Source organism: Myxine glutinosa, chromosome 4 (genome assembly GCF_964187855.1).
Source record: "Myxine glutinosa chromosome 4, kmMyxGlut1.1, whole genome shotgun sequence".
Lineage (NCBI taxonomy): Eukaryota > Metazoa > Chordata > Myxini > Myxiniformes > Myxinidae > Myxine > Myxine glutinosa.
In genome coordinates, this window is record NC_136264.1 from 111,993,713 (window position 1) to 112,008,543 (window position 14,831).

The window sequence follows — 14,831 nt, forward strand, 5'->3', positions numbered from 1 at the left end:
TTTTTCGAAGCAATTGGCCCAACATCTGGTCGGTTGTCGGGGCCGTTCCTACTGCTCCCGACTCCCCGGTGGGGGAGGGGGATAAGTTGGTGCTCGGGACGAGGGAGGTTCCAAGGCTCACCTCTGCATCTAATTCCCCTATTTCCGGCTCACTCCCAACGCTGACGGAGGCCTCGCTGCGTACTTCCATCTCATCAATTTCCGACATCCGCTTTCCGGAAGATTGTTTCCCGCGCGCGTATTTATTTTAATAATTCCTGAAACAATTTAAATTTGACGAAGACGCGATATCGCGCTCCGTTTGCCCGATTGATTATTAAATTTCTCCGCCTCGACTATAAAAATCTTGCGTTCGAACGTCGGGCTCAATGTACGCCCGACCGTGTCGATGTCTCGCCGCGGACAAAAAAATTTGTCCGACGGGTTCAAATCCTACACTCCTGACACCACTTGTTACGCAACCGTGATTAACACCACAGTTACGGATGGCCGATTTGCGAGACTTTAACTCCCGAGGCGAAAACTCAATGGCGGATTCAAACTCAACACAAAGTTAAACGCGCGGAAGGGCAGACGCAACAAAGCTCCGCAGCCTTATCTATTAAAATGAAACACCCAGGAAACTGCGTTCAGATATATACAGAAAATAATACAAGGATTTATTATGGAAAAGTAAAGCCAGTGAAAAAGCCCGCCGGTAAATCTAATATCCTAGATCGGGACGTCCCCACACGACTGACAGCAAACACAAAACGAGGGAGATGAATTACGAAAAGAATACGTCACGTCGTTCAAAATATACGCGGATTCGGGCTTATCTTGTCTGTCTTTCGTCGTCTTTGTGGCGGCCGTCCAACACCGCTCCTTTCGGCCCGATCGCACACCACGAGGTCCCTCGCTCCAAGTCCCACAAGGCCGAGCACCACGCACCAAAAAGCACCCTGCGTCGACGACCTCCAACGCGGGCACAAACTCCACTTGACCAGGGACAGGAAGGACTCCTTTGATAGCCACTCGACTCGACTCTCTGCGGGAGTGCTGGCAGCCAAGTGCCAACTGTTCAGTGCCAACTGTTCAGTGCCAACTGTTCAACGAACTGCTCCCACGAAATGCTGCCTCTGCTGAGTCCTGTGTGCCCTGTGTGCCACTGTTCAACGAACTGCCTCAAACTGCCGACTGCTCTGTGTGCTCGGTGTCCTCGGTGTGCCAACTGCCGACTGCCCTCTAATGGCGTCCGACCGTCGCATATATTGGTGGCCGATGACGTCACATTGGCGCACTCCTCAGCCAATCATAGCCTCCCAACTCGCCGGCTCGCCCAGGTCACGCCCTCTGCGGCATGCTACTCCTGACATCTCCCGTCCGCGACCCCGCGGTTCTTGTGTAACACGTGCCAGGCGAGGTTTGTAGGCCTTGGAGGTGTAAACGGTGGCGGTGTATTGTGGCGGTGTTTTTGGCCTGGTTTCCTGTCCACTTGTTCCGAAGTCATTGTCAGGGAAAGGAATTATTTAATGTTGCGCTAAGGACCTAACTAATGTTTATGTGGTTTGCAGTGCCATAATGGACAAAGGTTTGACTACTAGGTGAGACTCACAGGGGCGTTACCTTTAATCCCTCACTATTTAACACTCGAACCTCCAGGTAGGTCCACAATCATACATCTTCCCCCGACAACCGCCTAAACATCAAGAACTTATTACATGTAGAGTCCCTGTCACGACAGCCGAATACCTACCTATTCAGATCTACCTAGCTCTAGATGTTGCTCTACCAAATTCATAACAGTATGTTTTGCCATTCGCTGTTCTCCGTGTGGTTTAATTAACCATAAGGTCCATGATGCATTTCCGTGCTCTTCTCATTGATTCACATGATGTAAGCAAGATGCCATAAGTGTTAACTCACTGATGATACTTCATTGGCATCACTCAAGGATGATACTTCACAGTTGGAATAAAAAAAGAAAAAAAATCACCTTGGGAAACTTTGAGGTGTATTGGTGTGTTGTTGCAACTTTAGTAAGCATGTAATTGCTTCCCTCCTCATTTGTTTCCCCGTCAGCTGAATTTTGAGTTGATTTCAGATGCAGAACGAGCGGCAAAGAAAAGAGACATGATGAATTGGTGGAGGATGATGTCACAGACCCTCAACTACTAATTCTGCTCTCAACAAAAGTTCTAGCCTTTTGTATTTAAACTTTTAGTTCTTCTTCCTTCGTTTAACGGCATTTACCAAATATCCCCCCCCCCCCCACCCAATTTTTTTCCCCTTTTTGGGGGGGGGGGGGGGAGAGGGAGGGTGGGCTGGGTGGTGAGTGGGGAGATGGGGGCGGTTATGGGGTCATTTCTAATTGCAGTTAAAAAATAATTCAATATTACTCTCCAACTCCATCCTCCTCTCACCGCCCTCCTTAAATCCATCATATGTTCAGCTCTGTGATCATATGGTTAGAATTATTTTACTGACGTGAACATTATTTTTGCAGATAATGTGCACTTTACATCCTGTTTCTAATGTAGAAAACTAGTTGCTGAAGATGTTCTGGCCCTAGGTTCAAGTACAATATTCCTTTTGCAAGAGAAACTTCTCATAGAAGTCTATGGTCATTTCGGCACTTTTTATGTAATCTTATTTTTTTCGTTGGTCCACTGTGAATGCAACACTGTCTTTTGTTTGCAAATTCTGGTCATGGCTTTTGTAGTTTGTATCTGCCCACTCGCCCCATTCCACATTTCGATCCCTTTTGTCGACTGTTTTCAAAGTACTTGTTATGTGTGCTCTGTTGTTTGCCCAGCGCTTGCTGTTTGTTCCCATTGCAAAACGCCATTCTAACTCCAAGACCTTTACCCCATGGTTTGTGCCCCTTGCATGAACAATGCCTTCGTAAAGTTTTTGATTTAGACTCTCCTGGGTCCATGGAGCCTTTTGTGGAGTTGTTTCGGACAGAAGGCTTTGTTTTATTTTTTGAGAATGTATGTACAAATTTAATGACCGGCGTTTGTTTAAAGCACATATGCTCATACTCTTGAGAAAGCTGACAACTATACTGAGCTTGTTCGAATAGTTTCAGCATTCATACATTTGATTAGGAAAAATGTATAAACAGTGATTTGTAGCATGCAATGACTGTCAAACCTTGAGTTAACTATGCTGAGACCTAAATTGGCAAGCAAATGTTTAATGAATGGAGTTGTGCATTACAATGTATCGGCATCTTGGAGTTGCTGAGCATTCTGAGTTCTGTCTCTTTGTAATCTGGCTTGTGGTGCAATAATGTCTTGATAGTGGTAGTTGACATCATGATGATGATGATGCTCGTGAATTGTTTTATTGAGAATATTGATAATTTCTATTTTTGTCCTGTTAGCCGTCTTGTTAGGGCAGGGCTGCCACATACCAGCCACGTGGGACAAATATGGGCGTTGATGCTTGAGCGTTTTGTGAAAGGAAGTGTTGATTGGATGGAATGAGAAGTTTATTTTCTTCTCCGTCACAGACAGCGTAACATTTCCTTCAACAACACCTTTCTCAAACTGCTTCGCCACCTGAGGCAATCTTTCTCCTGAAGTTTCAGATAAAGTCAGTGAATCATGGTGTATTTTGTATGCCACATTTCAATGTGTGGAGTGCATTTCCCATTACGTGTGTGTTCGTCACTCCCCTCAATTTCCTTCCCCCACCCCCTCCCCCCCACCCATCCCTGCCCTCAAAACACACCATGACTTCATAACCTTGTGCTCGAAAACATAACAACTTGGTCCTGGAAACATGATTGTAGTAAAAAGAAGGCAGATACTGTGTGCCAAGGGAGGACTTAGTTCCACCTTTTAGCACCTGCTAATTATTTGCACGTATTGTGGCAACCTGTGTCAGACTATATCGTACAAGTTTTCTGCTTTTGTGATTTTTTGTTGTGCTTTACATGTTGTGTTGATAAACTATTATACTGCCTTTTTTCTCTCCTTTTACTTTGAAGCTAAGCTTCCACTGACCCTAGTGACCCTGCATAAATTGATGCTTTTATTTGTTGTATCCCCTTCTTTATTTTAGCAATTAATGCATATTATAAATAAAGCTATTGGTACAGCAATCGTAAAATATTGCATTAAAGTCACAGGCCTTTTTTTGGGGGGGGGGGATTTGGGGAGGGGGGTGGGGGAAGGGGGGTGGTTGGTGTAGAGGAAATTACATATACCTGTACCAATTACATATACCATTTACATATACCACTTGACACATGACAACATAAAAATTTAATTATTAAATTCACATTTAACATATACGTACAGTACATACACCACATGACCAAAAATATGTGGACACCCGAACATCAAACATCTCATTCCAAAATCATGGGCATTAATATGGAGTTGGTCCCCCCCCCCCCCCCCCCCCCCTTTGCTGCTATAACAGCCACCCCTCTTCTGGTAAGGCTTTCCTCTAGATATTGGAACATTGCTGTGGGGATTTTCTTCCATTCAGCCCCAAGAGCATTAGTGAGGTCGGGCACTGATGTTGGGCGATTAGGCTTGGCTCGCAGACGGCCTTCCAATTCATCCCAAAGGTGTTTGATGGGGTTGAGATCAGGGCTTTGTGCTGGCCAGTCAAGTTCTTCCACACCGATCTCTACAAACCATTTCTGTATGGACCTCGCTTTGTGCACGGGGCCATTGCCATGCTGAAGCAGGAAAGGGCCTTCCCCAAACTGTTGCTTCCAAGTTAGAAGCACACAATCGTCTAGAATGTCATTGTATGCTGTAGCGTTAAGATTTCCCTTCACTGGAACTAAGGGGCCTAGCCCGAACCAAGAAAAACAGCCCCAGACCATTATTCCTCCTCCACCAAACTTTACAGTTGGCACTGTGCATTCGGGAAGGTAGCGTTCTCCTGGCATCCGCCAAACCCAGATTCGTCCGTCGGACTGCCAGATGGTGAAGCGTGATTCTTCATTCCAGAGAACGTGTTTCCACTGCTCCAGAGTCCAATGGCGGCGAGCTTTACACCTCTCCAGCCGGCGCTTGGCATTGCGCATGGTGATCTTAGGCTTGTGTGCGGCTGCTCAGCCATGGAAACCCATTTCATGAAGCTCCCGATGAACAGTTGTGCTGATGTTGCTTCTAGATACAGTTTGGAACTGGGTAGTGAGTGTTGCAACCGAGGACAGACGATTTTTACGCACTTCAGCACTCTGCGGTCCCGTTCTGTGAGCTTGTGTTGCCTACCACTTCGTGGCTGAGCTGTTGTTGCTCCTAGACATTTCCACTTCACAATAACAGCACTTACATTTGACTGGGGCAGCTCTAGCAGGGCAGAAATTTGATGCACTGACTTGTTGGAAAGGCGGCATCCTATGACGGTGCCACGTTGAACATCACTGAGCTCTTCAGTACGGCCCATTCCACTGCCAATGTTTGTCTATGGAGATTGCATGGCTGTGCGCTTGATTATATATAGCTGTCAGCAATGGGTGTGGCTGAAACAGCTGCATCCACTAATTAGAAGGCATGTCCGTATACCTTTGGTCATGTAGTGTATTTATAAACACGATATGACTTAAATGGTAAATTAATAAACGAATAGCAGTTAGAAGTGAAGTATGTCAAACTCAAACTTTCTGTGCCTATTTGTGTTACAGTTGAGGTCACGTGACCACTAAAACAAGTAACAGAAACTGAAACAGTTTTTGATATCGTGTACATGTGGAGAAGGATATAGCAGCGAATGTGGTTTCTCAGGATGAATGGCAAAAGGATCCAGTGAAGACAATTTCAACTGATTGTCAAGATTAACCTGTAGTCAAGATACCAGCTGATAAATGGCAGACATCATAAGTTGCTGCTGAATGTTGCAAATCATCACCCAATTGCAATAGTTCCAAATATTGCTCCATTGTAGCAGCTCTACCCACTGAACGAAGGTGAACGAAGGCTATCAGTCAACTTGTTACAGGCACTTCACTGCTATATCTGTGACATAAGTATCAACTACACACTCCCAAGACAATACAAACAAGAAAAAGAGCAATCAGAGATTGCAAACCCTCGCCAGGATGTATTTTCAGTGGTTTTTGAGGCTTTTGTGTTAAAACAAATATGGCGGCCGAACCACGTGATTGATGACTTCATTTTTTTTTCCGAAACGAATTTATTCCGAGATTATGCTCAAGGAATTTCATCTTGATTGATGAAGTTTTGTACTTGTCGAATTATGACGTCATAATGGAGGCACCAATGACGTCGTCATTAACATATTTTATTCCCCATGGAGAGTTCTTTACAATGAGCCATGTCTCCATTTTTTCTATTCAGCGCTTTCCGAGACAGAGGTGCAAAGTTTTTCGATTTTTCCAACATGGCGGCCGAACCACGTGACCTATAACGTGAAAATTACTATTAAAAATATATACAGGTGAAGTTGAACCTATGGTGAAAATTCCCTGTCAATCGGGCCAAAGGTTGCAGAGAAAATCATATTTATTCTGTGCGGACAAGCAAATGAAAAATCGGTCAGAGACCGAGGACTTGCCGGAATGTACTTTTTTATCGGCCATTTTGGATGATTTGTTTTCTAAACTAAGTTATTCCTCGATTATGCTCAAGAAATTTCATCTTGATCGGATGAAGTTTTGTACTTGTCGAATTATGACATCATAATGGAGGCACCTATGACATCAGCATTAACATATTTTATTCCCCATGGAGAGTTCTTTACATTGAGCAGTGTCTCAATTTCTTTCTATTCAGCGCTTTCAGAGATAGAGGTGCAAAGTCTTTTGGTTTTTCCAAGATGGCGGTCGAAACACGTGACCGATGACGTCATTATTTTTTTCTCGACCACTTTATGCCGAAATGGCGCTCAATAAATTTCATCTTGATGGGATGAAGTTTTGTACTTGTCGAATTATGACATCATAATGGAGGCACTTATGACCACCATTAACATATTTTATTCCCCATGGAGAGTTCTTTTCAATGAGCCATGTCTCAATTTTTTGGTTGAGTTATCAAGTGACCACTATATTCGTCGTGTGTGTGTCTGTCTGTCTTTGTGTGTGTGTGTCTAGACGTCTGTCCACAGCATAACTACCCGATGATATCATCCGATCTTGATGAAACTTGGGTGGGAGGTTGATATCATGATCTAGTTGTGTCCTGCCGAGAGTGGGCGTATTGCGCCCATTGTGGGCGGAGCCACGCCAGAAAAAGACGTCTTTTTAGGGGGTAATCGAGTTCAAGCTACATCTTCTCCGAGGGGTTTGTTGGAATCTGACAGGGGTTTCGGTATTTGGTGAGGCCAATGTCATGTGTCTTGCCCCACGGAGCTCGATTTTTCTTTTTTTCATTTTTCTTTTTTTTTTCATTTCATTTTTCACCGAATTTTCGGTATTGTGTAGCTAACTAACCTCATAACTGATTATACATTATTTTCTATCTCATTTCAAGGTCAGTAACCTTCGTTTTGACATTTCCGGGCCTGGCCTGTCCTGGCCTGTTTCGGTTACAGTCCGTCCTTTGTCATTGAATACCGCTCACTCGTGAACCATCGTCATCTCCTGACTTGTTCTATTCAGCGCTTTCCGAGATATAGAGGTGCAAAGCTTTTCGATTTTTCCAAGATGGCAGCCGAACCACATGACTTATGACGTCATAGTTATCATTAAAAATTTATACAGGTGGGGTTGCACCGATGGTGAGAATTTCCTGTCAATCGGACCAACGGTTGCAGAGAAAATCTTATTTATTCTGTGCGGACAAACAAACAGACAAGAAATCGGTCAGAGACCTAGGACTTGGCGGAATCAAAAATATGTCGGCCGAACCACCAGACTGATGACATCATTATTTGTTTTCTAAACTAATTTATTCCGAGATTATGCTCAATAAATATTATCTTGATCGGATGAAGTTTTGTACTTTTCGAATTATGACATCATAATGGAGGCAACTATGACATCATTAATATATTTTTTTCCCCATGGAGAGTTCTTTATAATGAGCCATGTCTCAATTTTGTCTATTCAGCACTTTCAGAGATATCGAGGTGCAAAGTTTTTCGGTTTTTCCAAGATGGCGGCCGAACCCCGTGGCCGATGAAGTCATCATTATTTGTTTTCTACCCTAATTTATTCCTAGATTATGCTCAAGAAATATCTTGATTGGATGAAGTTTTGTACTTTTCGAATTATGACATTACAATGGAGGAACCTATGACATCATCATTAACATATTTTATTCCCCATGGAAAGTTCTTTATAATGAGCCATGTCTCAATTTTGTCTATTCAGCACTTTCGGAGATATAGAGGTGCAAAGTTTTTCGTTTTTTCCCGGATGGCGGCCGAACCACGTGACCGATGACATCATTATTTTTTTCTCTCCACCAGTTTATGCCGACATTGCGATCAAGAAATTGCATCTTGATTGGATGACGTTTTGTACTTGTCGAATTATGTGGGCATAATGGAGGCCTTGGGCCGAGAGAGTTAAACATTGGGTGCAGTCTATTCCAGTGCAAGACAAATATGTGTGTAAAGTATGGCGATTCTATGTGCAATGATGTGGACGTCGTCCTGCACACAAACAAACAAACAGACAGACAGATGAAAAATCGTTCAGAGACCGAGGACTTGCCGGAATGTACTTTTTTATCAGCCATTTTGGACAAATATGACGGCCGAACCACGTGACCGATGACATCATCATTATTTGTTTTCGAAACGAATTGATTCCTAGATTATGCTCAAGAAATTTCATCTTGATCGAATGAAGTTTTGTACTTGTTGAATTATGACGTCATAAAGGAGGCACCTATTACATCATCATTAACATATTTTATTCCCCATGGAGAGTTCTTTACAATGAGCCATGTCTCAATTTTTTTCTATTCAGCACTTTCGGAGAGATAGAGGTGCAAGGTTTTTCGGTTTTTCTAAGATGGCGGCCGAACCACGTGACAGATGACGTCATCATTATTATTTTTTCTCCACCAGTTTATGCCGACATTGGATCAAGAAATTGCATCTTGATTGGATGAAGTTTTGTACTTCATCGTCACTTCGTCACTTCCGTTGTTGTGGTTCTCATCCACTGTAAACATTTTTGGTTGCATGTACTATTATTGTTCTCGTTTAGGTGAAATAGAGATAACTGTTTTCAAAAGGTAAAAAAAGTTAATGTTTTAAAAAGAAACCGGAAACTGGATCGGGAACCGGACGAAGAGGAGGAAGAAAAAGAGGAAAAGGAGGCGGAGCGAGTGAGGTCGGGGAAGGAGCCGAGCTGTTTGGAGGTCTGGAGCAAACGCTGGCAAACGGAGGTCACTAGCGAACTTTGGGGTTTCCTGGGAAAGGGAATCCTGCGACGGAGTTGTTATCGCTGTGCCAGATAAACCTGCGTGACAGGTTTTACGGTTGATTCCGAAGAGAATCATTGGAGTGCCGTTACGTCTCGAGAACGGACCGTTGGCCATTTGACCTCGCGCCTAATTTCGGATTGCTCCAGGCTTTTCACCTCGCTTCAACCATTTCACCGCATCCAGACGTAACCTGGTGTGTGTGTGTAATGTGGATTTTGAGTGGGAAATTGTGGTTCGCCGATTGGGAGCCGTTGAACGTCCATACCCGAAGGTGTGATTTCCCAGCCGCCTCTTGAGGACACTTTTGCCTATCTTTGGCAGTGTGACTGTCAACCGAGCGGGATTCTGGTCTCGATACAACATCGTTCTGACGATCACTAGAGCGTGGATCGACCTTGGTTTGAAGCTGGTAGTGGGGCGGCTTAGCCCAAATATTCAAAAGAATTGTGCATTTTGTGAAACAAGCACCAAATTTGGCACAAATGTACATTAATATGTTGCGAACATTTTCAGATATTGGGCCACTTGAAATTCCGTAATTTTTTTTTTCAAATATTTTCAAATTTCGTAATTTAAAATTTTTCGGGTGACACCGTCACAATTTCGGTCTTCGAGGCCGGCCGATAGGCAAAGTGTGACCGGAAGGGACGAGGTTCTCCTGACCACGTGGCCCTCGATCTGGGAAGCGAGAGGCGTTCCATTAGTGGACGCGCCCCTCACGCCCGACTTTTGGGCGGCCCCGGCAGGCCGTTTGTTTTGACGTTCCGTGACAGGCCCCGCACCCCCACCTCCGGGCCGACCGGAAGCTTGTGCTGAGTACATCATACCTGAACAACTCAGTGAGGCAGAACACAGCAGTGCACACCAGGGTGACCCCTTCAGTGCATAAACCAATTAACCTGTCCACTGCAGGGCATATAGAAATGAAGTTATTTTTTGCATATAATAATAATATAAGTTCAGTTCTATATAACAATTTCTGTTATCACCACTACCACTACAACTACCACTACTACAAGCTTTGTCTGGAATTTTGTGGACTAACAGACAAACAGACATACAGACAAGCTGGGATCAAAACATTACCTCCTTCCACCATTGAGTGTAGAGGTAAACATCATGGAAATTATATCATGCCCGAGATTTAATTCATGCTTACCCGTGTATTTGCTTCACTGGTTCACAAGGTCTTTTGCATACATGTAATTCAGACTCTCGTCTTCATTGCTGACCACACAATGTTCGCAACATATTAATGTACATTTGTGCCAAATTTGGTGCTTGTATCACAAAATGCACAATTCTTTTGAATATTTGGGCTAAGCCGCCCCACTATATCGGCCGGCCTCGAAGACCGAAATTGTGACGGTGTCACCCGAAAAATTTGAAATTACGAAATTTGAAAAAATTTGAAAACAAAAATTACGGAATTTCAAGTGGCCCAATATCTGAAAATGTTCGCAACATATTAATGTACATTTGTGCCAAATTTGGTGCTTGTATCACAAAATGCACAACAGGTTTGCTATGCTGCTACACTATGGGACAGAGACATTGGGAATGTTATTTTCGCTCACTTGGAGCACAGTGAGTTACATTATACGAAACTGGTGGTACCATCATTGGAATGATATATTGGTTGTACAATTGATTAATATTGTTATTGTACTGTTATTCTTGTGTGACCTTAATACAATACTTGTTTGTTGGTAACAATTAGTGTGGTTTCACCATTGATCTTTGACATACAGAATAACACATCTTTTTGCCATGACTCCTCTCGGGGCTCAGAGGTACACCGTGACCGGGGTTTGGTGAGGAGCATGTAACAGAAATTGGGGACTCGTCCGGGATAGAATTCCCTAACATTCCCAAAATTCCCAAATTTGGAATTTTCTAACATTCCCAAATTTTTCAAAAAATTGAATTTTTTTTGTGTGAAGGTTAACAGGTGTTAACTGATAGTCACCATGGTGTTTGCCACAGAAAAGTTTGCGGCGTCCCCTAATGAGGCACAGTTCCAGGCGTTAAAAAGATCGGAACTCATGATATTGGCCAAATATTTTAACTGGGAGGTCCGAGTTAGTATGAAGAAAGCAGAGATTCAGACATTGGTGCTGGAGTCTCTAGTGGGACAAGGAACATGGGAAAAGGTAGCCTTGGATTGGTTACCCGAGGAAAAAGGAAATGTCGAGCTCCGGAAAATGGAGATGCAACTGCAGAGCCAGGAAAGGTGAAAAGAGTTGGAATGGAAAGCCGAGGAAAGAAGAGCAAAGGAAAGAGCAGAACAGGAACTCGAACTCGAGGAAAGAAGAGCACAGGAAAGAGCAGTGGAAAGGAGAGCCGAAAGGGAGTTAAAGGAACGGGACATGGAGTATCAGAGGGAACTTAAACGCAAGGAGCTGGAATTACTGGGGGAACAGAGAGAAGTAGTATCCATGCCGGCTAGTTCGACAACTAGTGAGAACTCTTGGGATGTTGGTCGGCATGTGAGGTTGGTTCCACCCTTCAATGAAAAGGAGGTAGCCAAGTTTTTTTTTTACATTTTGAGAAGGTGGCTCAAATGCTAAAATGGCCTGTGGGGTCCTGGACTATGTTAGTGCAAAGTGTTCTGGTGGGTAAAGCTCAAGATATATTTTCGGCTTTACCGATTGACCAATGTGCAGATTATGAGATAGTGAAGAAAGCCATTCTCAAAGCCTATGAATTGGTCCCTAAAGCTTACCAGCAAAAATTCAGGAATGCCAGGAAGAGGGAGAGTGAGACCCATGTGGAGTTTGCCAGAATGAAGGAAACCATGTTTGATAGGTGGTGTGACTCGAAGGAGATTGGGAAAGACTTCAACCTGTTACGACAATTGATTTTGGTGGAGGAATTCAAACAGTGTGTCTACGTGGACATTAAAGTACATCTGGATGAGAAGAAAGTACCAGAGTTGTATGAGGCAGCAACGGTGGCAGATGACTATGCCTTGACACACAGGATGGGGTTCCACAAACCTAATTTCCCACCTAGAGTTAGCCAGGGGAGTTATGATAAATCAGGATCGGAGAACAAATTTTCATGGAGGCGACCAAGAGAGGACTATGGGGACAAATCTGATACCGCGACTTTTAGGGATCAGAAGACTGCAGTTCCAAGACATACCTATCTTCCGGGGGGCCAGAGGCAGACCACGAGTTTTTCCTCCGGGCCGACTTGCGCTTTTTGCAAGAAACCTGGGCATTTGATGTCCCAATGTTATGCCCCGAAAAGGAAAAATCAGGAGCGGAGTCAAACTAGTGCAACTCCGAATGCATTGGCCAATGCGAGAAATCATCCTTGGAGGACAGTGCCTTGTGAAGGTTCCCATGCCAAAGTTACGGCATCACAGAACGACCTTGTTCAAGAGGGTTATAAACCTTTTATTTCAGAGGGGTTTGTGTCACTGGATGGAGACTTGACTAACCAGAGACCTGTTAGGGTATTGAGGGACACAGGAGCACATCAATCTTTGATGCTTGAAGGCATTTTGCCATTGTCAGAGAAGATGGCAACTGGTGTTAGTGTTCTTTTGCAGGGGGTTGGTGGCTATGTTAAAGCTCCTCTTCATGTCATCCATTTGAAGTCTGATTTGGTGTCAGTAACGGTCACCGTAGGTTTACAAGCCACTCTTCCTGTAGAGGGAATCTCTTTTATTATCGGGAATGATTTGGCCGGTGGTCGAGTTTCTGGTAATCCAATGTTGGTTGAAAAGCCCAGTATGGAAAATAACACCGCACAGTTGGAGCAGGAGATTCCGGGTATCTTTCCATCCTGTGCAGTGACTCGTGCTATGGGTAGGAAGCGCTCTGAAGAGAAGGAGAAGGAAGGTGATGTGGATTTTGGTTCCTTCGAGGTATTGGAGGAAAATTCTCAAAGAGGTAATAGGAAAGGGAGTGACATCAAGGAACTTAAGGAAAAGGTGGCATCTGGAACAAAAGAGGAAATGGAGTGTCCGTCGGAGACATCTGGGAACGAAGTTGAACAAACGGTGCTGGTCCGAAAGAGACTTGTTGAAGAACAACACGGAGATTCGGAGATCCGGAGTTTAATTGGTAAAGCCGTTACAGAGGAAGAGGCTATGAAGATACCTGTTGGTTACTTCATGAAAGGGGAAATACTAATGAGAAAATGGAGACCACCGGAGGTCCCAGCAAACGATGAGTGGAAAGTTCATGACCAAATTGTGGTGCCACCGCCGTACCGGAAGGAGATATTGAGTTTGGCGCATGAGACACCTTTGGCCGGGCACCTTGGAGTGAACAAGACATGTGACAGAATTTTGGTACATTTTTTCTGGCCAGGATTGCGATGTGATGTGGCGGAGTTCTGTAAATCTTGCCACTCTTGCCAGCTGGTGGGAAAACCTAATCAGAAAGTCCCATCCGCACCTTTGAAACCCATTCCAGCTTTTGAAGAGCCATTCAGCCGTGTCATTATTGACTGTGTAGGCCCTTTACCTAAAACTAAGGCTGGACATCAGTATGTGCTGACCATCATGTGCGCTTCCACAAGGTTCCCAGAGGCAGTGCCTCTTCGAAAAATTACTGCGGCAGTTATTGCGAAGGCCTTGATTACATTTTTCACTTTGGTTGGCCTACCTAAGGTCATCCAGTCTGATCAGGGTTCCAATTTCATGTCAACACTTTTTCAGCAAGTGGTACACCTGTTGGGAGTGGAGCAAGTAAGATCAAGTACTTACCATCCCGAGAGCCAAGGGGCTTTGGAAAGGTTTCACCAGACATTGAAGAATATGATCAGAACGTATTGTTTTGAATGTGACAAGGATTGGGATGAAGGAATACCCTTATTGTTGTTTGCTACGAGGGAATCTGTTCAGGAGTCATTGGGGTTCAGTCCTTTTGAACTTGTGTTTGGACATGCAGTTCGAGGACCATTGAAATTAGTGAAAGAACAGTGGCTACAGGAGGAGTCACAGTCAACAGTGGTAGAGTATGTGTCAACGGTTAGGCACAGATTGGCAAAGGCTTGTGAAGTTGCAAGAAGAAAACAAGCAATTTCATACTTTGAAGGTATCCTGACCTCGTTCCTTCCCCTCAATCAAACCACCTCCGTTTACATATGATATTTGCTCCTTTTAAAGGACGACACAAATCACAGTGAAGCAATTAGACGTTTATAAGTTACACTAGTTCATCAATTTCAACTCATTAAAAACACAACTGAGTGAAGGGCGTGGCTTAACGATTTCCACTCGGGCAACGCAGAGTGAAGGGCGTGGCTTAGCCGTTTCCATGCAGTCCATGCGCCCTGAACGACAACCAGGCTTTGCAGCATCATGTATTTGCCATTTGCAATCAGCTTGCTATCGCTTGCCAAACCTGCCGTTCCTTATCAACAGTTTCTTTGGAGTGCTTGCTTGAGTGTTTAAAATCAGGCGGGCACTCTGCAAGTTTATTAATAATGGAACACAGTTGTATTCCTGTGGGAGGGTCGCAG

The 14,831-nt window shown here is 44.1% G+C and overlaps 1 protein-coding gene across 1 annotated transcript in view; it reads left to right on the top strand.

The window, feature by feature from the left end:
• CPE (carboxypeptidase E) overlaps window positions 1-4,100 on the top strand; it is a 72,269-nt gene extending 68,169 nt beyond the window's left edge. Inside the window, exon 9 of the mRNA XM_068113120.2 lies at window positions 2,062-4,100. Within this exon, the coding sequence (XP_067969221.1) occupies window positions 2,062-2,157 (96 nt within the window). The 3' untranslated portion in view covers window positions 2,158-4,100. The remainder of the gene's footprint in view (window positions 1-2,061) is intronic.
• The last annotated feature ends 10,731 nt before the right edge of the window (window positions 4,101-14,831 follow it).